The sequence below is a fragment of the Onychomys torridus genome, chromosome 9, assembly GCF_903995425.1.
Source record: "Onychomys torridus chromosome 9, mOncTor1.1, whole genome shotgun sequence".
Classification (NCBI taxonomy): Eukaryota; Metazoa; Chordata; class Mammalia; order Rodentia; family Cricetidae; genus Onychomys; species Onychomys torridus.
Genome location: NC_050451.1, coordinates 21,571,359 through 21,596,931, shown reverse-complemented (window position 1 = coordinate 21,596,931; position 25,573 = coordinate 21,571,359). Strand labels below are relative to the sequence as shown.

At 42.9% G+C, this 25,573-nt stretch overlaps 2 protein-coding genes across 12 annotated transcripts in view; one reads left to right on the top strand and one right to left on the bottom strand.

The window, feature by feature from the left end:
* Atxn7 (ataxin 7) overlaps positions 1–13,410 on the top strand; it is a 144,581-nt gene extending 131,171 nt beyond the window's left edge. For 8 of the 10 annotated variants that reach the window (XM_036199931.1, XM_036199924.1, XM_036199929.1 and 5 more), the window contains 5 exons: positions 1,081–1,279; positions 1,597–1,718; positions 5,910–6,891; positions 7,745–7,811; positions 9,435–13,410. In XM_036199931.1, coding sequence (XP_036055824.1) covers positions 1,081–1,279; positions 1,597–1,718; positions 5,910–6,891; positions 7,745–7,811; positions 9,435–9,544 — 1,480 coding nt within the window. In that variant the 3' untranslated portion in view covers positions 9,545–13,410. The remainder of the gene's footprint in view (positions 1–1,080; positions 1,280–1,596; positions 1,719–5,909; positions 6,892–7,744; positions 7,812–9,434) is intronic. The other 2 variants (XM_036199932.1, XM_036199933.1) reach the window with 2 other exon arrangements.
* Positions 13,411–15,431: 2,021 nt separating this feature from the next.
* Psmd6 (proteasome 26S subunit, non-ATPase 6) lies at positions 15,432–24,362 on the bottom strand. 2 transcript variants are annotated; one of them, XM_036199615.1, is made up of 8 exons: positions 24,131–24,339; positions 23,384–23,589; positions 21,272–21,417; positions 20,852–21,071; positions 20,627–20,735; positions 17,798–17,966; positions 15,778–15,855; positions 15,432–15,640 (listed from the first exon to the last, which is right to left on the bottom strand). In XM_036199615.1, the coding sequence occupies exons 1-8, from the start codon at positions 24,273–24,275 to the stop codon at positions 15,544–15,546; spliced, it is 1,170 nt and encodes a 389-aa protein (XP_036055508.1). In that variant the 5' UTR covers positions 24,276–24,339; the 3' UTR covers positions 15,432–15,543. The 2 variants fall into 2 exon arrangements, with proteins under 2 accessions (XP_036055508.1, XP_036055509.1); XM_036199616.1 differs by lacking the exons at positions 15,432–15,640; positions 15,778–15,855; positions 17,798–17,966 and adding an exon at positions 18,656–19,990 and having other exon boundaries at positions 24,131–24,362.
* Positions 24,363–25,573: the final 1,211 nt, after the last annotated feature.

Here is a 25,573-nt window from a genome sequence, read left to right as displayed (position 1 = left end):
GAGATCTGGCACCCTCTTCTGTGTACATAATTAATTAATAATTAAAAAGAAAGAAAGCAGTGGGTCAGAGTGATTTAATAAGAATTTACTGTGTTCATAACTCAGAGAGTGACAACGGGACGTATGTATGCTTATTTAACAAAGTTGAAGTACAGGACTTTGGACCCTTTTCCAGAGAAGGGGTGGGGGAGGTGAGGTATGATGATGCAGTGTGCTCTTTAGCAGTTGGCCACAGGGTTTCTGCTGGTGTGCCAACCCCTGGCTACTGCTGCTTAATTTTACCCTCTTGTATCTGGTCTTTGGGATGACTCCATTAAGATAGACGCATCTTCCTCTAGATAACCTAAGTGTATTCTTGGCCATGTCAGAGCAGCCCAGCATGAGCCCTGTGGTTAGAAACAAGGTGGTAGAGAGGTCAGTGTAGGCGTCTAAGAATACAAGTCAGGCCACCTTCCTGCACATTCTTTCTTTGGCATCTTCTCAATGAAGATTCTTCATCTGAAGTAAGATTTGCCTAGAGACCACTAGGCTATTGTAGATGTAGGAAGAAATATCATTACCCTTGAGTAATGATGTCCAGGCTGACCTCTTTGCAAAGTAGTGATGATACTTGAGTCTTTATCTCCTTCTGTCCCTTTAGGTTATACTAGAGTACTTTGCCAGTTACCATACAAATCAGATACTGTTAAAAATATTGTGAAAATGTGAAGAGTAGTCAATGAAAGAATCCTCTTAGGTTCCACGTGTGTCACTGTTCTTTAGGGAGAGTGGAAGAAGGGCTTGGACATTGGATGGCCCTAGGGAAAGAACAGTTATAAGCTGCCTTTGGCTGTATCTGCCAGGCACTAACCTTACAACTGAGATGCTTAGGAAAGCCCCAACACACACACACACACACACACACACACACACACACACACACACACACTCACTCACTCAGCATGCTGCCTTAGGGCTGGCTGGTGGACCTGCTTCCTCTCCTCTGTCCTCTGGTTTTAGATATGTGTCTGAGTTAAGGCTGCTGATGACCAGCTTGTGCTTCTTCTGTTCTGAGCTGTGCTGTACTGTTTACTCATTCAGGCCTCCAGGCTGCCCTGCTCAGCAAAGCGGGAGTACCCCCATTGACCCTCCTCCAGGCCACGAGTCTCCACACCCTCCCTTGCCTGCCACTGAGCCAGTTTCTCGGTTGTCTAGTGAGGAGGGTGAAGGCGATGACAAAGAAGAGTCTGCTGAAAAACTGGACTGTCATTATTCAGGTCATCACCCTCAGCCAGCATCGGTAAGTTCTGCATCCACTGCAGTGGCCTCCCCAACGCAGTGTAGACAGGGCCCTGAACAGTGCTGGCAGAGACCTGGCCAGGGCTGTCCTTGGAGCACCTTAGAGGGCTATGTACTTACCCTGTGTCCCTCATATTTTCCTTCCTCAAAAGGATTAGTGTTAGGCATTGTTGCTCTCATGTTTCATAGTTTCTGTTACTCAAGGCTTTTTAGCACTGTCTTTTCTTTGGTGTCTTATTCCTTTCTTAAATGTGAAAGACCCCTGACCCCTGTGCTGGCCGCAGAGGTGACACTCATGGACACTCTGCTCTCTTTCAGTTTTGCACATTTGGGAGCCGGCAGATTGGAAGAGGTTACTACGTGTTTGACTCTAGGTGGAACCGGCTTCGCTGTGCCCTTAACCTCATGGTAGAGAAGCATTTGAATGCGCAGCTATGGAAGTAAGTGCCTTTTGGTGGTAGTGATGGTGAGGTAACCTGTCCCAGGGCTGCATTTTCTTGATGACCTCAGTTCTGTTTTTAAGACTGCCATTAGCCAGCTGTAGGAAGAAAGTACTACTCTTTCATACATTCATTCACTCTCAGCAACCACATCTTGTTCTGGACTCAGAGTAGGACTCCAACATATAAGGACCTCATCATATCAGTGGGGTGTTGGTGACATTACTCAGGCCACGCCACGTAGTTCAAGGGAGCTTTATTTTGTGGGGTAACTTACAAGTGAAGGGGTAGGTTACAGGGTCTGGGAAAGGTGTGGCGCAGTCCAGCAGTGTTCTCTGGAGAACTCTGCTCAGTCTACCTCCAGCGTCCAGGGTCCAGGAACCAAGAGAACTGGCCCATCCAGATCTCGGGTCTTCAGGGTCCTCTCTCAGCCCCTCCTTGTGGGCGTGACAGTTACTGAAGCCTCAATGGTGGTTGGAACTTCCAGATCAAAGCTGGAATGGCTACCCACTACAGTAAGGACACAAAAGTGAGTCAACAGAAGAGATTACAGCTTGTCAGAGAGATACTGGAAGAAACAGTCACGACTACACCTACCGGGAGCTAGCTGTATGAATTTGTACAAGTCTTTGCTACATAATGATGATATCCCTTTCTTCTTCTTCTTCTTCTTTTTTTTTTTTTTTAAGTTAATTAAACAGATATACAGGTTAGTGGTAGGACTGCTAGGTGGCAGTTTGTTTCCAAACAGAGCTTATATGGGAAAATAATAGACTACAGGTCTGGAAGAGCTTTCACTAGGGCGTGAGCTCTAGTGAGCTCCCCAGAGGAGAGACCTGAGGTGTGAAGGTACCTAGCCAGAAAAGGTGATGCCTTGAGAAACAACAAGAACATGAGTATGACAAGACAGGGCCAGGAGACTAGCGGGGCCAGGCTGCACTGAAGCTGTTGGGTGCAATGGTGAGTGCTCATAAGTAGAGGAGTCATGAGCTCGTGTAGACAAAGTTTCCCTGTCCCGCCTGGCCCCACGGCCTGGGGAAATCTCCCACCCACAATCCCATAGCCACTTATAAAATAATTACACAGAGGCTTATATTCATTATGAACTGTATGACCTATCGATCCAGCTTATATCAGCTAGCTCTTTCAACTTAATTCAAGCCACATGACTTCATGGCTTACCTGTGCTTTCATCTTCCTTCTTTAGTGGCTGAATCACCTCTCTCTCAAATCCGTCCTCTTTTCTCTGTATCTCTCTTGGATTTTCTACCTGGCTGTAAGCTTTCTTGCCATGGGCCAAAACAGCTTCTTTATTATTCAGTGAGAGCAACACATTCACAGTGTACGGAAAGACATCCCACAGCAAGCTTGGATCTGTAGCTTTACATAGGGAGTTTTTGGTTTTGGTTGTGCTGGGATAGAACAGAGTCCTCAGGATAGCTAAGCACTCCACCACTTAGCTGTGTCATCCTACCCTTGAAAAATCTTGTGTAGTATTATGTATGCTAATATTTACTATGAAGCCAAAGTTGACCTTGAACTCTGATCTTTAGTCTCTACTTTTTGGGTGCTGGCATTATAGGCACACCATGCCTGGTTTTATGTGGTGCTGTGGATCAAACCCGCAGCTGAATGTATGCTCAGTAAGCGCTCTACCTACTGAGCTATGTATATCCTAGCCTCGTGACTTGTTTTTAAAAGTCAGTGCAGCAATGGGGAATATGTGTGGTTCAGTGATGAGCTAACTTGAGGTGGATAGGGATGTGGATTGGGACCCAGCCATAAGTGTTCTAGAAATGCTCCCTGCAGCCAAAGCACTGTAAGTTGTTTTCTGGCCAACCTTTTCTCATAGCCCTTAATATACTTGGGGAGCTTAGCATGTCTCACCCAGGGAGCTGCTCATGGGCCTCTGTGAGACACTGCAGGGCTCTGTCCCAGTGTTCTGGGCCTGTCACACTGGCTCAGCAACGCGCTTTCCTTTGAGAAGACCCTATCTGAGCAGCACTCTTGTCGCCATACGCCTTCATTTGGTAAATTTGGGTGTGTGGGCCTAAAATGAGTCCTCGGTAGCTCCTGGGTACTTTGAACGGTAGTGGAGTTCCACCAGCCCTTTCTCTTGATCTCAAGGCCATCTCAAGCTCCTGTGCTCTCTGAACCCTGCCCCTGGTCTGGAAGGGCAGGGCACAGATGTCACCCAAAGGTATTTTACAGTTCCCCCATCTCCTGCCTTCCTATTTCCACATATAGTACTCTTTTTATTATTTTCTTGTATACCTTTATCTAGGTCATTAGATATTTTAAAATAGGAAGCAGTTGTATCATTCCAAGAGGTTCACATGTTGCCTATGGAAGAAATCTTTTTCCTTGGGTTTGTTCTCAGACAGCCTGGTCTTTAAGTCCCAGCCTCTCGAGCCACCGAGTGGCCATAGTCAGGTACTGCATCCAGAACTCAAGAACTTGCCTGGGTACATTGTTCAGAGACAGATTCTGCTGAGGTTATCTGGACTGAGGCCTGGGAATTCACGTTTCTGGCAGATCTCTTAAATAATATCAGTGAGTATCACAAGGATAGAGCTGGGCTTCTCACTGTGGGCTTCACATTGGACTCTACTAGAGAGGTTTGAGAACTGGCTGATGTCTGTGTGTTCACTCTAAGATCTCCTGTGTGGTAAGTATGGTTGTGGCTTAAGCCCCCATAATAAGTGCTTGTAATGTGTCACTGAGTGGAGAAGCCCAGCTGCAGTGTGGCTTTAGAGTAGACACAGCCATTAATTCCTCATGTTAGCAGTGAAGTCACATGGCAGCAGCATCTGTCCCTTGACTGTAGGGAGCCTGGATCAGCCAGGGTCCCTGCATCCTGGTTAAGGCAGGATGGTCTGGACAGAGTCTTTGCTGGCGCAGGTCTCACGTTGACCAAATGGCTTCATCCCTTGGCTCAAGCCGTTGTCATCGTCCAGCTTCCTCTCGTTGCTTCCTTCCTTGCCTTGGGTCCAGCTGTTACCACCTGAATTTTATTGCTGCTCTCAGGCTCATTAGGTTTTCTTTTATGCTATCACATTTTAAAAACTCAGCGCTAAAATAAAAGGATGTTATCTTGTGTTTGACTCTCCAAATATATCTCTCATCCCCTACTCAGTACTTTGCTCAGACATTACAAACATAATAATAAAGTTCCTTATACCACCCAAACAAAGTCCCCTGTGCAGTGTCCTGGCCATTAGTCACACCTGCCTGTTGCTTAACTAACTCACCCTTGCTTGAATTTCCTCAGTGTTTGAATACTATATGGATAAAATGGTATATACGCTGCGGGTTACAACGTCTGCAAAGGAGTAATGATTTGTATTCATATATTCAAGTCACCTCCAGTCTCACAAAGTCTATCACCAGGGGTCCTTGAGAGATATAAGCAAGGCATAATGGTCAGGGCAGCCTTTTTGTTCTGTTTTGTTTTGTTTTTTTAAATTTTATGTGCATTAGTGTTTTACTTGGATTTATGTTTGTATGAAGGTGTCAAATAACTTGGAGCTGGATTACAGACAGTTGTGAGTTGCCATGTGGGTACTAGGAATTGAATTTGGGTCTTCTGGAAGAACATCCAGTGTTCTTAACCACTGAGCCATCTCCCCAGTCCCCGGGGCAGACTTCTTAAGAAAGTGTGATGAGTTGAAACTAAAGTGATGAGCAGAGACCAGAGCTAACAGCAGTGGCCCAGACAGAGGACATGCAGGAGTTCTTGCATTATGGCATGTGCTTGGGATATAAGAAAGATCAGCAAGCCGGGCGGTGGTGATGCATGCCTTTAATCCCAGCACTTGGGAGGCAGAGGCAGAGGCAGGCGGATCTTTGTGAGTTCGAGGCCAGCCTGGTCTACAGAGCGAGATCCAGGAAAGGCACAAAGCTACACAGAGAAACCCTGTCTCAAAAAAACCAGAGAGAGAGAGAGAGAGAGAATTGTAACAGGAGTGAGGCATACACAGTGTGTTTCCAGATCCCCAAGAAGCATTGGAATTGGAAGGAAAGATACATCAGGATTGGGTTTGTGTTTTCGATTGATCTTTATAAGGGTATGTTTCTCAGTGCCAAAGATAATGGGGCACCCATCTGTAACCATCCATGGCCAGTAACAGTTATGATAAGCATTGATGGCCAGCTTTGTTAATTATCACCCATGGTTTCTCCTTTTTACAGGAAAATCCCACCGGTGCCCTGTAGCAGCACATCACCTGTTTCTGCCCGTATTCCTCACCGGACAAATTCTGTGCCGACATCACAAGGTGGGATCAGCTATTTTGCAGCAACCACTGTCTCTACATCCCCAGTTTTGCTGTCATCCACCTGCATCTCTCCAAATAGCAAATTGGTACCAGCTCATGGAACCACTCTAAATGCACAGCCTGCTGTTTCTGGGGCAATGGATCCTGTGTGCAGTATGCAATCCAGACAAGTATCTGCTTCATCCTCATCTCCCTCCACACCCTCCAGCCTCTCTTCAGTCCCTTCCTCCCCTTTGTCCAGAAAACCTCAGAAATTGAAACCTAGCAAGTCTGTAAGGCCCAAGGAGTCTTCTGCTAACAGCAGTAACTGTCACAATGCCAGTAGCAGTTCCAGTGGTGGCTCAGGAAAGAAACGCAAAAGCAATTCCCCACTGTTAGTTCATTCGTCGTCATCCTCGTCCTCCTCCTCCTCCTCTTCTCATTCCGTGGACTCCTTTAGGAAAAACTGTGTGGCTCACTCTGGGACTCCATACCTGTCTGCAGCAACATCGATCCACAGCATCGGCCTCAACTGTGTGACAAATAAAGCACACTCGGTGAGCCTGCGGCATGAGCAGGCAGGAAGGGGTCCCCCTGGTGTGAGCTCTGCAGAGTCCATCAAAAGGATGAGTGTAATGGTGAATAGCAGCGACTCCACTCTTTCCCTTGGCCCATTCATTCATCAGTCCAATGAACTGCCTGTCAACTCACAGGGCAGTTTTTCACACTCACACACTCCTCTAGACAAACTCATAGGAAAGAAAAGAAAATGCTCTCCAGGCTCTAGCAACGTCAGCAACAGTGGCAGCAAGCCTACAAAGGTTGCCAAATTGCCAGCCATGAACAACGTCCACATGAAACACACAGGCGCCATCCCAGGGGCCCAAGGACTGACGAACAATTCCCTCCTGCATCAGGTAGGACATGGACTCTGATTTTCTGGAGGTACCTGCTGCCTCTTTCTTGGAGTCTTTTGCCAGCTTTGAAAACTATGCTTGGGTTGGTTGGTTTGTTCATAATGGATGCCCAGCTTTTGTGGTAATCTTTAACAAAGGAAAGTCTATGTCCATCTGACGCAAACATCTCTACAGAATGTCTAGTACCTTTCAAAGATGTTAGTGAATAGACAAAGCAAATATGCCTTTAGCATCTGGACCTGAAGAAAGCGTCAGGCATGGCTGCAAAGGCACAGAGCTGGTGTCCTGATGCTATTAGCGAAGGGAGCAGGGAGCATTTTCAATCTGTGCAGTGATTCTAATATGTTCCCGTGAAGAAAGCCAGGCTGAAACCAGCTGATTCTAGTAAGCGATTACTTTAAACCTTGAGAGAGAGAGCAAGAGAGAGAGGGAGAGAGAGAGAGAGAGAGAGAGAGAGAGAGAGAGGAGGGAGGGAGGGAGAGAGAGAGAGAGAGAGAGAGAGAGAGAGCGAGCGAGCGAGCGAGCGAGCTTGAAATTTTTTCATCTTGAGCAATTTCAGATATTCTGGTTTCTCCTCCCCGCTTTCAGGGGAGGTGGGAGATAAGATTCAGGGTTGGCACAGCTGAAGACTGAAACCTCTCCAGGTCATACTTGAAGAGGACATGTATTGTGCACCCCATCAGTAGGAGGAGGCTCACTGGGTTCATAGTGGTCATGACTTACTTGTGCTGTGTCTTGTCTGTTCCCCAACCTTCTTGTTGGTTTCTTCTGACTGTCTCTCATGTAGTTCTTTCTTCCAGCTTCTTTTGCCCTAACTTCAGCTCATCTCTCATCTTGTTATTTCATTCATCAGGATATCTTCTCTCCTTGCTTACGAACAGGAATTGCAGCAGCAGCACCCCAGAGCCCTGACTTAAAAAGTGAGGCTCTCTTTTATGTTATTTTCTCTTTTCCTCATCCTCAGAACTTAAGTACTTCGGGTTATTTCAGAAAATGCCAAGGCATTTCCTATTGTAATTTACTTTGCTCCAGTATTTGTGTGAATTGACAGTGTCAAAATTAATGGGGGAAATACCTATTTAAATTGAAAGTAGCTGCTTAAGTTTGGCCTTTTGGAGTAGGAGTACTTGGGCAAATGTGAACTTTGCTTTTGCTTATGTTGTGGTTATTAATATATTCATGTGGCAGAAGTACAAACTCAGCAAGAAAAAAACATAGTGACCCCTGAAAACCCCCTCTGAGCATGTATCCTGTGGGTTGCTATCTCTACAGGAGAAGTTGTAATATCAACTCCACGTTTGCAGCATAGAGCACCGTCTTCATTTAGACCGTTGGGCTTGTAGAGACCTTCCTCTTCCCCACAAGTAGCAGATGGGAGAGATGGGGGTAGAGATGGGTGTTGGAGGCAGCAGGGACTTGACAGTGCTTAGGGAGATCTGGGAGTGGAGTGTGGACCCACCAACAGGGTACCAGTTCAAAGAGAATTGCAGAGCTAGGCTTGGCTGTGCAAGCCTTTGCTCCTCCACCCCTTTTTAAAAGTCTACTACAGCCTACATATCTGTTGGACAGTTTGGTTTATGATCTGCCAGTTTTCCCTCTGCCTTTTTCTCCATATGGGGTTGGGGGTTATTTACTAGGAAGATCCAGACAGTTCAAGTTTGGATTCTTAAAATCAATTGCAGCTCAAGTTTATGGTACAGAAAGATTTTTCTCTGTTGAGGGTGCTTTTGTCTTTTATTTTTAATTATACTTCACAAATTGTGGGGACCCTGTGGCTTGCAATCTGAGGTAATATGTGAACCTTACATAGTGTTTTATCTGACTGGGAGGGATCTAGAGAGCTGCATAAAAGTCTCAGAGGAACACATGGCTTCAAAGCACTTTAAAGAATATCTCTAGAAGTGGGCATGGTGACACAGGACACAGACAGGCATTTCTCCGAGTTCAAGGCCAGCCTGTTCTACATATTAAGTTCTAGGACAGCCAGGGCTACACAGACAGACTTTGTCTGAAAACAACAATTTCTAGAAAACAAACTTCTTGTTGTTTCCTGAGGAGACGGCTTTTAAAATGGTATTGCTTGGGCTAGCTAGTCTTTGAATAAGGGAAGCCTAAGACATGGCAGTGAGTGAGTAGTAGCGCCTCCCCCGTCTGTCCTTGGCCTTATTTTACCCTATGGAATGGCAGTTTCTTCCCTGTGCTGTGGGCAATGCCTTGTTATAAACCGCTACACCTGTGTGTGTTAGCACACGTAGTTCTGTTCCAAATTAATATCCTAGAATGCCTTCTCAAGGGCACAAATTTCAGAACACTTAGACTAGAAGGCAAACATGAAGGCAAACATGAGTTTGGAAACCCAGGCAGCTGCCTCTTGTTGCTGGTTTTCTGAAGAAAGTCTTTACAAAGCTTGAGGCTGGCCCTGTGATGGTTCTCCCTGGCCCCAGCAGGTCAGTGGGACTTTAGTGTGAGATATCTTTGTGTAGAATTGGGAGCACAGCATTTAGCCAATCACTTACATATTTCCTCACTCTCTCTTTTGAAAGCCAAAGGCACGTCCCTGACAGCTGACAGTACCACTGGAAGGAATAATCCAGACATTTTTGAAGACAAGTTACACCTCTACTCTGCACTCTGGACCCCACGATGCCTTTGAGTCTCTTTGTAAACTCGTGCGGGCTCCAGGGTAACCTGTGGCTGTTTGACAAGGATTTCCTGAAGCTGTGTCTGTAGCCATGAGCACTCACAAAGGACACTGGATCAAGTTCAGCCACCGGATTGCTTCATCAGTGTTAAAGTGGTCTGGACTGCTTGCTACCAATCTGTGAGAAGTTTTTGTTTGTGTTTTGTTTTCCTTTTTGTTTTTAACTTACAGCATATCGTGGAGCCACTCTTGAAGTAGATTGGCTGGGCAAAAGAATGTTTTGGCAAGAGCATTCTGTCTCTTCCTCCTTTCTCTGCCAGAATTGTTTTGAACACCTTCTCACCTGTAGGTCACTCTCCAGGAGGTAGGCACCTTAACTGGAGACTGGAGGCCTTCCAAAGAAAGGGGATCGAGTTGCATCCTGACTAGCCTCCTAGAGGATATCTGGCTTTAGATTTTTTTTTTTTTTTATAGCAGTGTTCAGGAATAGAGTACTGATGTTGGTCAGTGCATCATGACATAGTAGCCAAGCCCTTTCCAAGTAATGTGGGATAAGAAGCTTATCAAGTTCTTCAAACTTAAGAACTGGTTTGAAGCTGCTCATAACCGGATATTAAGTTGAAAGTATCTCAGAAGCTTAGTTTTATGGTACAAAAGCATGTGTGATAAAAGGAGAAATAAAGAACAATGAAGAAAAGGAAGACGGAGACAAAAGGAAAACTAGTTTTGGTGATGAAAAACAGCTGGGACACCGGATTTGGGGAGGTGAAAAAAATCATGAAGTGGGGCAAACCTTACAGGATTTCCAAAGACATGGACTTCTCTTGTTAATGCATTCATGTTGAACAGTGTGTCAGAGTGGGCTGATTGTCTTACTCGGTCTGCTTTTTAAGATTTGCCTTTTTAAAGTTATTATGATGTCCTTAAATATTTCCAAGGCATTACTCCCATTTCCTCTTTCAGAAATGTTTGGAGAAGTGTAGGTGTCTGCTTTCAGGACTGCCGTCCTTGTGTGTGTCACAGCCCCCTTCAGGCCACTAGAGATTTGATGTGGATGCAAGTGGGCCAAGCCAGACACAAGGAAGAGTGGTGAGAGAGCCTTGGATGTGCCCATGGAGGGAGCTGCTGGTGAGGGTCAGCAGTGTTTACTCACGCACACCCTCCTTCCTCGTGATAGTGACAGCCATCTTCCTTCAGTGAGATGTAAATCCCTCTTAAGATGTTCCAGTGTCCCACTCCCAAAGAATGTTTAACATTGCTTGAAAAGTTGTCTGTGAATTTGGGGAGGATCTAGGGCCAGTACCACAGCTCGTGCATAGACAACCAAGTCCTCTGGCTTAGGAGAGTACAATTGAGTGGCCAAAAGAGTGCGGTCCCAGGGCTCTCCCTGTCCTGGCCAGTGTCTGGGCAGAGTCCAGTCAGTGTATCCTTTCCCTACAGTTCTTAGGTAACAAACTTGAGTTTCAGGGAATTTCAGTCAACAACAGGTAGAATGAATAAATACTTGGTTACCAGCCTAATAATGTGAATTGTTACACTTACTCTTATTCTGTAAGAACACAAAGACTTTATGCAGATACTTTAACTATAAATTAATGTAAAATGTTGAATTTTTTAAGGGAGGGAAAACAGAATCTTATTCACTTATTATGCAATCAGTCAGTGAATGTTTTAAAGATGACGCTAGAACAGAGCTCTAAGGAGAGAACATGGATGACCAGCGTGGTCAGGTTAGAAGGGACTGGTCTGTTGTTCATCCCAGTGGTGGGGAAGGAGGCAGGAGGGGATCAGTTATATAGTAATTACTTGGTGACAAGTGCAATGGGGTGTGGGTAGAATTTATTCTCAGAGCCAAGGGGACTTGATGGTTATAAATTAAGTTGCTTTTAATGATGGAATTTATAGACAGGTCATGTTGTTCCGAAAGATGTGAATAGGAGCCACAATTGGAAGTTTATTCAGAATAAAGTAGAGACTTAGATTAGTGAGTGTCATCATTTGATTTCTTAGACTGGGGTTTTAATTGAACTTCATTATATCTCCAGGTAACACAGAGCCTCGGGATTAGGAAAAGCCATTTTGGATTCTGCCTGCCACAAACAGACATATTCTAAACAGTGCTACTAAAGTTTAGACTGTTCAGATATTTTATTTTCTCTGACAACTACTTTTTATGATGATGAACACAGTTAAGACCATTTAAAATATGGGAGTACAAATATTTTTTGAATTAGATTAACTTGCAAAAACCAAATTTGCAGTACTTGGATTGTTTCTAGACAGACTTCGGTGTCAATTTAAAACTAAGATAATTTTTATATTCTTTCCAATAGAATTCATGACAGTTTCTGCAGTTTCTTAAACTTAAAAAAAAAAAAAAGTGCTGCAATGATGAACAAAGAATTATTTAAAAAAAAAAAAAAACTACTTTTGTATCTTTATTTTGGAATTTCTTGTTCTATTATAAATATGGAAGTATCCCTATTTCAGAAGACATATTTTGTTAAAAATGAATTGTACATATTTAAATACGTATTTTTGCACAGGTCTTTTTTTCTGATATCCTGTTTTGGTACAATTGAGATCATCTAGTATTTATTTATTAATTAATAAAAATAAATACCTTTTTATAATTTGAAGTGGTTCACTGCCAAGCCAATAGTTTAGAACCTGCTTCCTTTACAGTTAAGGGATGCCTCTGTTCTGTGAAAGTCTGTCCCTTTTAGTGTCTCTGGAGTGGATTCATGCAGATGAATTGGGTGTAGCTTCTCTCAGTTGCCTGATTTCCAGGTAGACTACATGGAACTAAGTGACACACTGCTTTTCTTTTAGTTGTGTGCGTGTGTCTGTGTGCGCGCGCAACACTCTGAGCACACCTGTGTTATTAGTATGTGATGTGGTTTAAACTAATGGGAAAACAAAACAAAAGTGAAAGTGCCTGAACCTAGTTGAAGCTCAGACAGATTCTCTTCAAAGACTTGAATGCTGAGTTGAACTTCTGGAGTTTGCTTTTCCACCTAAATATTATTTCTAAAGTTTTAGGGGAGAAGTTAAAAGCCATCAAGGCTGGTAATTTTTTATAAGGGGTTTTTAAATTAAGACATTTTGGTTCACAGTCATCTACCTGGCAATGGCCTGCCCAGTGCCACCAAGGGTTATAAACTGTTGTCAGCCAGCAGCTGTTTTGTTACTCATGAAATACAGAGTTTAAGATAGGATATTTAAAATATTTTGTATTAAAAAATACAAGAAGTACCTCTGAGAACATTGACAAAATGTTTAATTTGAAAAACAATGTAACTTATAAAGGCAGCTGTCTCCTGTAAGAGTTCTGTTGCCAAGGGGTTTCTTAACGTCCGTCTCCATTCTGTCCCAGGCCGGGGAAAAGTTAGGCTTTGAAAAAATGATTGTTAAAAGTTTCATTGTTTAAAATAAAATAATCATTTTACATCTTATTGTAAAACATCTTAGCTTTTCAGATCACTGAAATGAGCACTACATATTGTCAGTGTGAATGCAGGGCCTTGAAAGAATTTTGCTTTTTTTTTTTTTTTTGAGCTTGGTTATAAAAGCAATCCTGTGTTAAAATGTGTGAATAGTTTGATAAATGTGTACACATAATCAAGAGCATCTCAGCTGGACTTTGTGTTGGCTGCTGTATAGAAATGAACAAACGTCAAGGGATAGAAAAATTACTTTGGATATTTAAAAGAGAAGAAATATATAGTCTATTTGTTTTGTAACAAGTTTCTGTAAATAAAATAATTTATACTATTTATAAGAAAAAGTTGTGCTTTGCTTTATGAGAAATTAGTTTGTTGAACAAACATGTTATTAAATGGGCAATAAAATTAGGACTTCTCAATAAATAAGGTTGGTTGCATGAACTATTTTACATGTTTCTGCCTTGTTGTGGTACTAAGCCTTCTCAGTACCTTTCCCATGAGCTTTACATCAGACATCTTTGCTTCAGCCCTTGTACAGGACAGGTGAATTCTCTAGAGACCTCACCCTGCTTTGCCTTGGATGAAGTTAATCCTGGGTAAGCACACAGTGTTGTACCCTGAAGGAGATGGAGAAGTCAGGAGTGCAGAGACAACAACAAACAAAAAAACAAAACCTGGCCTTTCAGACTTACTTTGAGTCAAACCAAATTATACGAATTTTAAAAGAACCTGGTAAGTTCTCTTCCCTTTTACTGGATATACATTTTTTTCTCCTCACCTAATACATCTTCATTAGGGTTTCCCCTACCTCTACTTGTACAGTTTCTCCCTACCTCTCCTCCCTGATCACTGCCTTCCTGTCTCTCATTAGAAAACAGGTTTCTAAGGGATAACAAAATGTAAGATGGAACAAAACACACACATCAGAATTGGACAAAACAACACAAGAAAGAAGGCACAGGAATCAGAGACCCACTGCACACTCATGCATTCCATAAAAACACTAAACTGGAAACCATAATGTATACACAGAGGACCTGGTACAGACCTGTGCAAGCCCTGAGCATGCTGTGTGTCTGTGACTTCATGAGCTTTAATTGTGTTGATTCAGAGGGCCTTGTTTTCTTGGTGTTCTCCATCCCCTCTGGCTCAGACACTCTGCCTGCTTTCCCAAGGAGTTCCCAGAGCAGGGAGGAAATGGTTGGAGACATCTCATTTAGGGCTGAGGAACAGGGTAAGTTCTTACAGAGACTGCACTCAGTGATTTAATTCTTTCATTACTAAACAGATTTTATACTTAATCTTGACAAAAAGGCTAATAAGTAATTTATCAAGGTTATCAAGATAAGCACTTTTCCTTGACTTGGTATTTTTAAATACTTTAGGCATATCCAACAAGCCTCCTTCCTGCCCACTATAGCACCTCCAAGAAACTTTTGGGTACAACTCTGACCATGTTACCCTTCCCTCATACCAGTGGCCACTCCTGAGGACATGGTCTTGACTTTGAAGATCATGCTTCTAATATTTTGGCATGGAGTATCTCTTTTACAAAGTGGGTCTCTGATTTCCCATCTCAATTCCTGTAGTTTGTTTTTTAATGGAGAAATGCTGAATTTAATTTTCAGTCAGGTGAGATGACTTTCATTAATACATTAATAGGTCATTCCTATGAATGAATGTGTTCTTAAAGCACCAGGAACCTCTTCTCTCCCTCTTCCTCCCCTGCCTTTTATGGTAAAACTCATAATTTGCCTCCATCAAGACTCTTTAGAGTGATACTTACTCATCCTTAACTTAAGGGATCTTCCTTTGGCTCATTTTCTTATACCTGTCCCCTGCCTTACTCTAATCTTTACTATCTTGCTGCCTCTACCTAGTGAGCACTCCCAACTGAATGCAGTGACAGCAAAACACTTAGTCCAACCTGGTCACCCTTTGTCCAGCATCCCCATTGTTTCTCCACTCCCTTTAGGCAGCAATTTGCATGTTCTTAGACTTATGTAACACACAGAAGAGAGTTCCCTTCACAACCTGTATCCCCTTTATATGCTTTTGTAAGATAAGGAACAATTTTGATTACTTCATGCTCATTGTGCTCCTATTTAAAAAAAAAAATCATTTTGCTAATATTTCTATCGGACTTTATGTGTTCAGGTAAATCATATTCTAGAATCTAGTTCATGCCAGCTTCTTAGAGAGGGGCACCACTTTTTTAAAACAAGACTGTGCCAAGAGAAATTTCCATTTTATATTCTAAGTGGGAATCACTGTTGAGTTGTGGTTAAAAGTATCTAAAACTTAGCAGTAAAGAGGGCAGAGTTGTAGCAAGTGAGTCTGACTATAGCCTTTCTATTGTGGTAGGCCAAAGTCTAAGAACACTTTTTATTAATAATTCAGGATGGCATAAGTGGACCCAGTACTAAAGATATGTATGTTTAAGAAAACAAGAATTAAACAAAGAAACAATAGCATATTTATTTGATGCTGTGAAGTGGGCACACAGTGAAGAAATTTTTGAAAGCTTCAAGTAACATCTGTAAGGGAATACATTTTTAAATAGTTTTACATGTTAATTACTCTGGACAATTTCTGAACCCTGTTTAGCAGCAAGTCTCCTTTCTTGATGGTTTCTTGGTATTGCCAGTTCTTGCTATCAGGTCTGTAAATAAAGTTAAGGGAAAAAAATGAATTATTGAGCAGCCACACGACTCCATGACAAGAGCTGACCTACTTGTATACACAGGCACTTAAACTTCCCTATTATCAGCAATAGGAAATGATGGATAATAAGAATACCTGTTGGTTTCTACTATTTCATTTACTTTATCGATTTTGCAGTGTAGTCTTCCAGCAGCAATGAACCTGGACAGTTCCCTGATTCAGAAAACAAAGCAAAATTCACCATTAGTTTCCGAGAACAGTCAGAAGAACTGAACTCTCTCTTACAGGCAATATCTCACTTTCCTCCAGCTTCACCTACCACATATACAACAGCAACATCCCTGACTTGTTGCAGACTTGAATCAGCACTAGAATAAAATACCACAAGGTGGAGTGCTCAGAGCAAAACTTCAGACAGGAATAAACTTATAGAACCAACAAATCCTGACCCCAAATGCAACAGCTGCCTGTACTGGAAAAGCAGCTTATTCCTTCCCGAAAAATTCAGTTTCTCTCCCTCTCTTGCTTATGCTGAGAATACAATTAAAAAACAAAACCTGCTTTGAACCCATTTCTCAACACAATTTAAAGAATACTACATCAGCTCTTAAAGCATGGTCACTTCAGTGCGTCACCTGTAAGCATCTGGGGCGAGTGAGTGTCACACTCCCCCTTATTCCCAGTGAAGGCTTTAAGGAGACTACAGGGGGAGAAAGCATGAACTCAACTTTCAGGATATGGCAGCAGAATAGTTGCTCTCATGAGTCCCTAGCTAGCCAGGGCTACAGAACAAGACTGGCCAAATACAGGAAGAAAAAAACCTGACCAAGGCCACAGTTGTTTAGTTGCAGAATAAAATCAGAAAGCAGGTCTAGTCCTTGTGTTCATGAACCTTTCACAAGCCACTCCTTCCACCAGCTCATGAGACACACACCTGACTATGTGCAGTGGCAACCACACCTAGACATCAGAGCAGGTTCTTTCAGAAGTGGGAAAAAAAAAGCAAAATGTGGGTGACTGCCCTTTCATGCTGGTCAGGGTGGTTTGAAAAGCTAAAATGAGTGAAGCACTCCACAGGGGCTTTAAGTTACTTAAGGACTACGCATCTCACTGAAGACAAACTTTACCCCAACTGAACGCGTAGTAATAGCTTAGGAACATCTGTTGACGTCTGAAATTTGCCTGGAAGTTATTTGGGTTCAGAAAGTGTAACAAGAGAAAATACACTGTACTATTTAGAATTTCTTTTAATTTTCTTAAACTATAATTAAAAAATATACACCACACAAGAGAATAGTGAGGTTTAAATGAACAGTGTCATCACTTTTTCATTGTGGGCTGTGAACAGTCCACATCAACACGCAGCATAGACATCTTCAACCACACTAACATTTTCTGAGTGCTCCGACAGCCAGTTGCTCTCTAGGCCCCCTCACTGTTTGAAGGCAAAGGATGGAACCATGTTGCTCTCATGTAAAAACCCCCCAATGGTATCCCATAGCACAGATTCAAAATCTAAGCTCTATACCTTAAACTGTAAGACCATAGTCAATTGCTATTCCTCAACTGTGGTACAACTTGCTCCCATCTGTGTTTGTTCTTTTTCCTTTTCTACATGTGGAGATCTTCCCATGGCTGACATTTCCCAAGTCAGAGCAAACTTTCTCTTAAGTGTGTCATATCTGAAGCAGACAGTTCCTGCTGTTCTATCTACACTCCAGTACTGATTTGTTTACTTGAATGAAGGTGCATTATTAAAGAGATCCACAACAGCACCAAACATGAACAGCTCAGTATTTGATGAATCGATGATTGCGGTCCCACATTTTGTCAACAACTCCAACATTATCAGAGGAAATGCCACTAAATACAAAATACAAAGCAAGATCTGGGCAGCACTGTGAGCACAGTGCAGTGTGATCCTCTGCAACCTGGTAAAACTGGTGAAATTACTCAAAGCACTTTCCATGCCTTGCTTCTCTCATCTCACTGGAAACTGTATCCCAAGGACATGGACACATGGACAGATGCCACTGTTAAAATAATACTTCACTCGGTTTTCTTCTGTAAAACTGAGAGAAGCAGTATAAATTCAGAAAATGTAGAAAACCACACATTAAAAGGCAGCTTTTATGCATAAGTATGTTAAACTTACTGGTCAATGAATTCCACACCCACACCAAATGCTTCTGCCATATAGCCAAGGGTTAAAGACCTGTATGATTCAAGCAGCTGGCTGTATGCATGAATTCTCATTTCCCTTACGTAGTATCGGTAATGAGGCGCAAAAAGCCAATCTTTTTTCATTTCTTGTTCCACAATCGCTACAAGAAATAAGATGACAAATTATAAGTCTCCTTCTCACCTAAGGAATTGGAAGTCCAATAGCTCTGTGTCCAGTATGTATCATTGTCCTTTCACACCATCCAACAATGGATGGGCAGCCCCGAAGACATACCTACTGAACTATCACCAGATTATGGCCTTCCCATTGGGGAACTTTTTTATGTATTCAGGCCAAGTTCAACAGTTTCATGTATAATTATAACAGAAACAGCAGGGATGGTGAAAAATGAAAGACAAAAACCAAAAAGACGTTTTTATGAAGTCAAAAACAATGGTGATGAAACCTATTATAAGAAATGTAGAGTTTGAGGACAAATTATAAATTAGAAGGCTTATGTAACACAGTAAGTTAATAACAAAATTGAAATTTTGTTAAGTATACACGGGATACTAATGGGCAAGCCTCAGGATTATAAATTACCTTACTAAAATCCTTCTGCTCTGGATCCCAAATGATGACACAAAATTAGTAAGTCGTATAAAGAAAATGGCAGTGGCTGCATGATTATAAAGCCATCGGCTATGGCAACAGACAGGGAAGAACTGAGAAACTTTAAGTAGAGACCATTATCAGACAGCAGTGTCAGTAACCATAAGTCCCAAGCAGGAAAAGTGTGACTAAGTTCAGAATTTTAAAAAAAAAAAAAAAAAAAAAAAAAAAGGACTGGAAAAAATGTAAATGAGGGTAGAGACAAGGTGATTAGGGAATCTGGTGTGAACAAGCTGAAAAATCCCAGGAAAAGCAACAATTTTGGGTGTAGTCTGTTTGGCAGTTAATGTTTTTTAGAGGGTAAAGAATGAGGTTCAAATATACTGAGGCACTGTTCAAGTGGGTGTGCCCATCAGACAAGCAAGGATATCAAGGAGAGGTCACGAATGGGTCTAGTATTTGATGAAGGCTGAGGGCTAGAACCAGGAATCTGGAGCACACAGCCATCCAGATGTATTTTCTAAAAGAGGACAGAGACAAGGCAGGGGCAACAAAAGCAGTCTGTCACTGAAAGGAAGGTCCAAAGAAAAAAGTCTGTGCCTAAGGAACCAAGTGAACAAAACTGAAAACTGAAGGATGGTCCTCTGTCCAGTGAGACAGGATGACAAGGAGCAGGCCACTAAGATGGTGCGTACACTCTCACCAACAGTAAGGTACATACGACCAATAAAATTCCTTTTTTTCTTTCAAGTTGCCTAAAATTTTATTAAAATGTGGATATGAGTTCTTTCAAATACTATAAAATGAGAGAAGTCTAAACGATATGCCCACAAAGTGGCACAATTTTCTAGGTGCAGCATGGTCAAGGTATTAATACTTGATTTCTTCGACTCCACCTAAGGAAATAAGTGGGACAGCAGTGCTACCTCCATGTTCAAAACCAGATTACTTTACAGGCTAAGCTGGCATTGGAAATTGTCTATCAAACAGTAAGCTGAGGCACATGGCACGCTCAGGGAGGAGCTCGAAGGAACTCCGGTCAGTTGAACGCTCTGCACTCAGTCCATGAGAGTCACTTACGACTACGGATCTCAAAAGCACACTCCCTCCCTGCCACTGCAGCTGAAGTGTAAACACATTAGTCTATGATTATTTAAGAACTAATCTCACAAAACTCAACAAGCTTTATATGGTTCATGAGTGCAAATGAAAAATAAGAACTTTATTGTTTTCTGCATTTAAAACACCTAAGAAGTGTACACATTTATTAAACCTCCAATCTTTCATTCAGAACTACTTGAATAAAAGGTTGATAAGAACAGAGTGAGTGGGAAAGACTGAAGCCCTAACATCCAAAAGCTACCAAAATCATCAATTTAGTTTCACTAGAAAGAACACACTTCCCTCCAAAACAGCAGCAGCATTTGTCATGAGTAGTTTCAGGGAAATCATTTGAGGAGGATGCCTTTATCATCTTAAGTGATTTAGTCACCAGTAGCCAAACCAAATGGCCAGAAGGGAGTACAGTCCCCAAAAGAAGCAAGCTGGTGTCCACGGGGCTCTGTAAATGAGCTGGGAAGAAGCATAAGAATCGTCCATAGATTATGTTTTCAATCCACAGACCTAGCTATTATTTACAAAAGAAAAAAAATCCTGGAATGGAGTGATGATTAATCTTGGTCTCAAGGGACACCGAATCCCCTCTTCACCACACACCTAATACCAGACTATCTGCTTATAGTCGCTTTATTCCTCAAGACTAAACCTCAGGTCAGGCAAATGCCCACATCACAGGGAAGACAACAGTTTTGGGGCTTTGCCAAACATACAGCTCTTTGTCATGCATTCTTTTTCTATTGTTTTAAATGCCACTTTAAAAACACAAAAATCAGACCAGTGAGCTAGTGCAGCAGGTAAAGACATCTACCGCCAAGCCTCATGACCTGAGTTCAATCCCCAGGACCCACACAGTGGAAGGGAAGCAACTGTCCTGACTTTCATACATGGCACTTGCCATACATGTGCACACAGCACACACAATCATTCTTACATTTGGAGATATATAAATACACATCAAGTTTGCTGACATTCCTCTAAGCAAAATAGGCAGAAAATGAGAAGACCTGCAGTTATCTCTTACATGTGAAAAATCCAGCTTTGCTTATTTACCCACAGGATCAGAAGATGAAGACGATAATCAATCCTTACCTAATGATTGAAAGAAAACTGAGTAACGGCATTCATAGAGAGAAAACAGATACTGCCGAACTGCTGGAAGACTGTGTAATACTTCAAGAATCTCTGCTCCTTTAATGACCTGGGTATTAAAAAAAAAAGCAAAAGATAAAACCAATAAACACATTTTAATGATTTCTGTGTTTAAATTAGGAAGCATGAAACAGTCTTTAAAGGTATTATGGTCTCACTCTTTACCTTTTCCCTGAGATCTGGTCTTTCTAACGCAATCATACTGACGTAAACGGTGTAAGTCACAAATGTCTTATAGTCCATGAGCTCATAGGATGTAAATGTAGAAACCGTATCAAGAAAGAGCTCTGCAGCCTGTTTGAAGTCACGGATAGCCACACAGTACAGACCTTGATACACTTTCAGCCTATTTCTCCTGTCCCAGTCTCCGCCTTCTTCTATTAGGCTAGCAAACATCACAAATGAAACAATGTTAATTCTTGAAGTTTTTGTTTTAAAGAAAAAAAAATTTAATTGAAGTATTTCCATAAATGTCAACTATTTGACCAAACTCCATAACTGTAAACAAAACAAAATGGGTAAGCTTAGACCTACTGACTTATTAACAGCCCATAACCTCCAGGTCATACCCACTGCTAAAAGTACCTTTTGGCCTTTTCTGTGTTTCGAGTGATGAGGTCATTATCCATGTAAAAGAGGCCGATCCTTAGGAGATAAAATACAATATCTAGTCGGTGACCCAGGGCCACAGTCTTATCATATGTCTTGCGAAAGGCTGTTAGAGCTCCCTCCTGTCAAATTCAAGAGCAAAGGGGAGAAAAGTAGACAGTTCAACAACACCATCAGTTTCCCGGATCCCCTGCAAGAGTGGTGGGGAACTAGAAAGTGGAGATGAAATGAGATGGTAGTGGAAGTGTCAGTGCTGTATTGGAAGGACCAAGGGCTGTTCCCTCAGCTGCACAAAGTGTAGACAATGCCCAGGGGCTACTTCACTCTGAGAATGACATGAAAAGCACTGGTAATACACAGTGGTACTGTTGCGTTTCTGCCTTTAACAATTACACTACTTCAAAATAAGTTCACTACAAATTATTAGCCATTTTAAGAAGAGACGTATCACTGATTATATTAAAGACCACTGCATCCATGCATATGCAAGTTCATCTCAACTGAAATAAAATGTTCCTGCTCTACAAAAATACTGATAAAATTAGATGTTTATACTTGGTGGTTTTCAGAGTGTGACTAGCTCGTCTGTTTCAGTTATTAGTCATGCTTTATAAATGTATAAAAGGGACGTCAGAACAGCAGCAGTGTACCCAGTACCCAGACCTGGGCAGGTCATTCTGTTCCTCACTAGGGAACAGGATTTGGGGAAAAACAACCACACGTTTGTAGAGTGAATTAAAATAGCAGGCGAGTTTATGCCATCTCATATCAAAAAGAAAAGCAAGCATGAGAAGATGGAGTTAAAAGGCAAGGGTACTGTGTTAAAGGGACTCTACTAACAAATCTGCAACAAACTAAGCATCATAAAAATCACTGATGATAAGAAAACCCACTGCATCCATTAAACATTTAAAGTCAAAATATAAAAACTGAACTTTGTTTTTGAGAGAATGCTGCTGAATCAACATAGAAGGAATTAGTATACAGCCATAATCACTCGATGCTGACTCACCCATAATCTTGATTAAATTCAAGACCTGAGTCAAAACCTTCAAATCTCTCATTCACATATAATACTGATTAATCTTTGAAACAAAACCATACAATATTTTTAATGTTTTCTGTATTTCCGGGTTTTTACAATGAACCAGTACTAAACTTAAAAGACAGGTGGAAAATATTAGTAAAGTTTTTAGATTTATGTGTATGAATGTTTTGTCTGTATGCACATCTGTACACTATGTGCTTGCCTGGTTGATGCCAGTGGTGGTCAGAGGATGGTGTGGGGTTTCCTGAACGGGAATTAAAGTGGGCTGTAAGCTGTCCTGTGGATGCTAGGAATCAAACCTGGGTCGTCTGTGAGAGCAACCAATGCTCTCAACTCGAGCCTTCTCTCCATCCCCCTACTGTACCTTTTAAACACAAAATGCTTCCCAACCAAACAAGTGATCTACTGCTAATGATCCCACTGTTGTAAAAGGAGTGACCAAAACCTCTGGTTGTACACTTGTCTTGTTTTGGAGATTTACTTTTATTATTTTTAAGTATGTGTTTCTGTCTTTCTGGGGGTGTGTGCACATGAGTGCAGGATCCCTTGGAGCTAGAGTTGCAAACCTTTTGATGTGGGTGCTAGGAACTGAGCTCATGTCCTCTGCCAGACAGTACACACTCTTAAACCACTGAGCCATACCATTGCCCCATGTGCACTTGTTTTGAATGACACAGAAATGAGAAGTAATATACACCTGGCTACTGGTGAGAGCAAGGAATCGGGTGCTGCAACATTATCATGTATTTACTGTCTTTATACTGACGCCTTAGTACAGGTAAACGTGATTATCCTTTTAAAAAGGGTTGCCAGGCAGTGGCAGCCCACTCCTTAAAGCACTCGGGAGGCAGAGGCAGGCAGATCTCTGTCAGTTCATGGCCAGCCTGGTCTATAGAGTGAGTTCCAGGACAGCCAGAGCTACACAGACAAACAGTGTCTTGAAAACAACTACAAAAGTTCTTTTATTCCCTGAAATACCACCCATCTGCGCTGGTCCCCAACATCCGTCTATACCTCCAGAGAGGAGTGTCTCCACTGACCTTGTCACCTATCTGACAGAGGTACTCCGCTTTGGCCATCATTGCATCTCGAATTTCACTCTCTCCCAGATTCTTCTCTGCATCCTCCAGCTCCTCATCCAAGCGTTTCAACTCCTCTTCATTTGCCTTCTTCATTTTACTGAGGAGATCCATGTCCATCTGCCAGTCCAGGGATTTGCACAAGGCTTCATAATAAGGAGCCATATCTAAAAGCCATAAATCGGGCATCGTGAGGTCGCTTGTCAGTGTCTGCCTGCTTCTTCCCATCCCACCAAAGCTCAGCCAGCAGATGCCTACCAACTGTGGGCCTGGGACAGCATTGCTAAGGTTTTGCAAGTGAGAGAGAGGCCTGCTTGAAGGCGGATCTCTCCTAAGCACGCAGGGAGTGAAATCCTCAGTTTGCTCTATCCAGTTCCTGTTCCAGAGGAGTCCCTATGTCAGGGACAGGACACATATTCGACATGTACTGCAGGGACAGACCCCACGTGTCCCTTGACAGGGAGCGCAACACTGACAGACAAACTGTCAAAACAAACACAACCCGCGGAGCCTTTGCTAGGAGCCTAACCTCGACAAGCACCAGAGGCTTTCCCTGAGCAGCCCGCAGCAAAAACGAACCAGAGGCAGGGCCCTCTCGGCACTAGGAGGGCTCCCTAGGGTTCCCCGAAAAGCCCCAACGGGAGACGCCCAGCCAGGCCACCCGACCGCCCCGGCCTAGGCCGCTGACTCGGCGCTCCCGGGCCTCACTGTTTTCCCGGACGGCCGCCATCAGCTCCTCGCGCACCGCCGCGTTCCCGCGGTGCTCGGGCAGGCTGAGCAGGAAACGCAGCTGCGCGATGCGCAGGTCGGGGTTCTTGGGCAGACCCTCTTCCTCTAGGTTTTCCAGCGGCATGGCGACAACAGAGGAGCAAACTGCGGGAACAGAGCGCCGTCCTGCACCACCAGCGGAAGCAGGAGGAGTCGGAAGGCGCCTGTAGCCGCCAGCCTGACTTCCGGTTGCCTCTCTGACTCCGCCGCCTGCAGCGTCCCCAAGTGGCCACTGGCGGGAGCACCTGGAGAGGTCTGAGTTCCTGTACACCCCTCCCCCGACTCCGCCTCCACCACCACCAGCTCAGGTGTTCACCTGGGCTTTTTCTTACTCTAGGTCTCTCAGGGGTTAGAGCTGGGCCCAAGCACAGTTTCTTGAATCTCTTCTGTTTTCCTTTTTAGCTATTTTACTTATGTTACATTTGCAACCGACAGGATCTGGAAATCCTCTAACAACTTGAAAATACAATACAGAGGTGAGAAACAATAAAAAACAGGTGCCACACTCCTCCAGGTCCTCAATCGTCTAGAGGCATGCAAACTGGGACATAAAGATAGGAAACATAACATAAACATAACAGCTAAGCAGCGAGGCAGGAATAAAATCTCTTTTCTTTACCTTTAAAATCCACACTTTCCCTGATCTGAGGAAAAAGCACCCCATATTTCCTAGTTTTAATTTAGTGACATTATCTCCAAAAACGTTTTTGCATTACTTATTTTTGTGTGTACATGTTGAAATAGTCTTCGGGATGGGAAATGGTTACATAAAACCCCACTGTAGCCTTTAAAAGAGAAATGTCCCACTGAGGCACAGTTATTTGAACACATGGTCCCAATTGGTGCTGCTGTTTGGACATCTTAAAGAACCTTTCAGGGGTATAAATCCTGCTTGAGGATGTGCCTCACTGGGGATAGGCTGTAGGAGTTTCTGGCCACACTCCATTTCCAGTTCGTTCTTTGCTCTCTGGGTGTGGCTGAAGATGTGAGCTTAGTTTCTTGTTCCAGCCAACTGCTTCCACACCTCCTCCACTATTAAGGACTCTGAAAGTTCAAGCCAAAATAAACTCATACGCTGCTTTTGGTCATGGTGCTTTATCAAAGCAACAAAGAGTAACTAGCACAACCACTGGACGGATTTGCTGTCATTTACTTTTACAAATCCCTGCAATTGAGATGACTGCTAGGCAACACTATCCCAGAGAATCTTACCCACTGAGGTCTAAAGCCGGGGATTTTACCTCAGATGTTGAATTCCACACTAATGCATAGACTTCTACAAGTTTTGCTGTCTGACCTTTGGTATGGCGGCTGCACCTGAATCTACTTCTGTTCCAGCTCCTGACTGTGGCTCACGGCCCTGCCGCAAGACTCAGCATCCCA

Excerpts from the sequence above, each read along its gene's own strand:
- Psmd6 (XM_036199615.1), bottom strand. The coding sequence starts at position 24,275 with ATGCCGCTGGAAAACCTAGAGGAAGAGGGTCTGCCCAAGAACCCCGAC. Across the intron at positions 15,856-17,797 it reads GGTGTGGAATTCATTGACCA|GGAACTGTCCAGGTTCATTG; the intron begins GTAAGTTTAACA and ends TTTCTGAATCAG. Across the intron at positions 15,641-15,777 it reads GAAATAGTAGAAACCAACAG|ACCTGATAGCAAGAACTGGC; the intron begins GTATTCTTATTA and ends CTTTATTTACAG.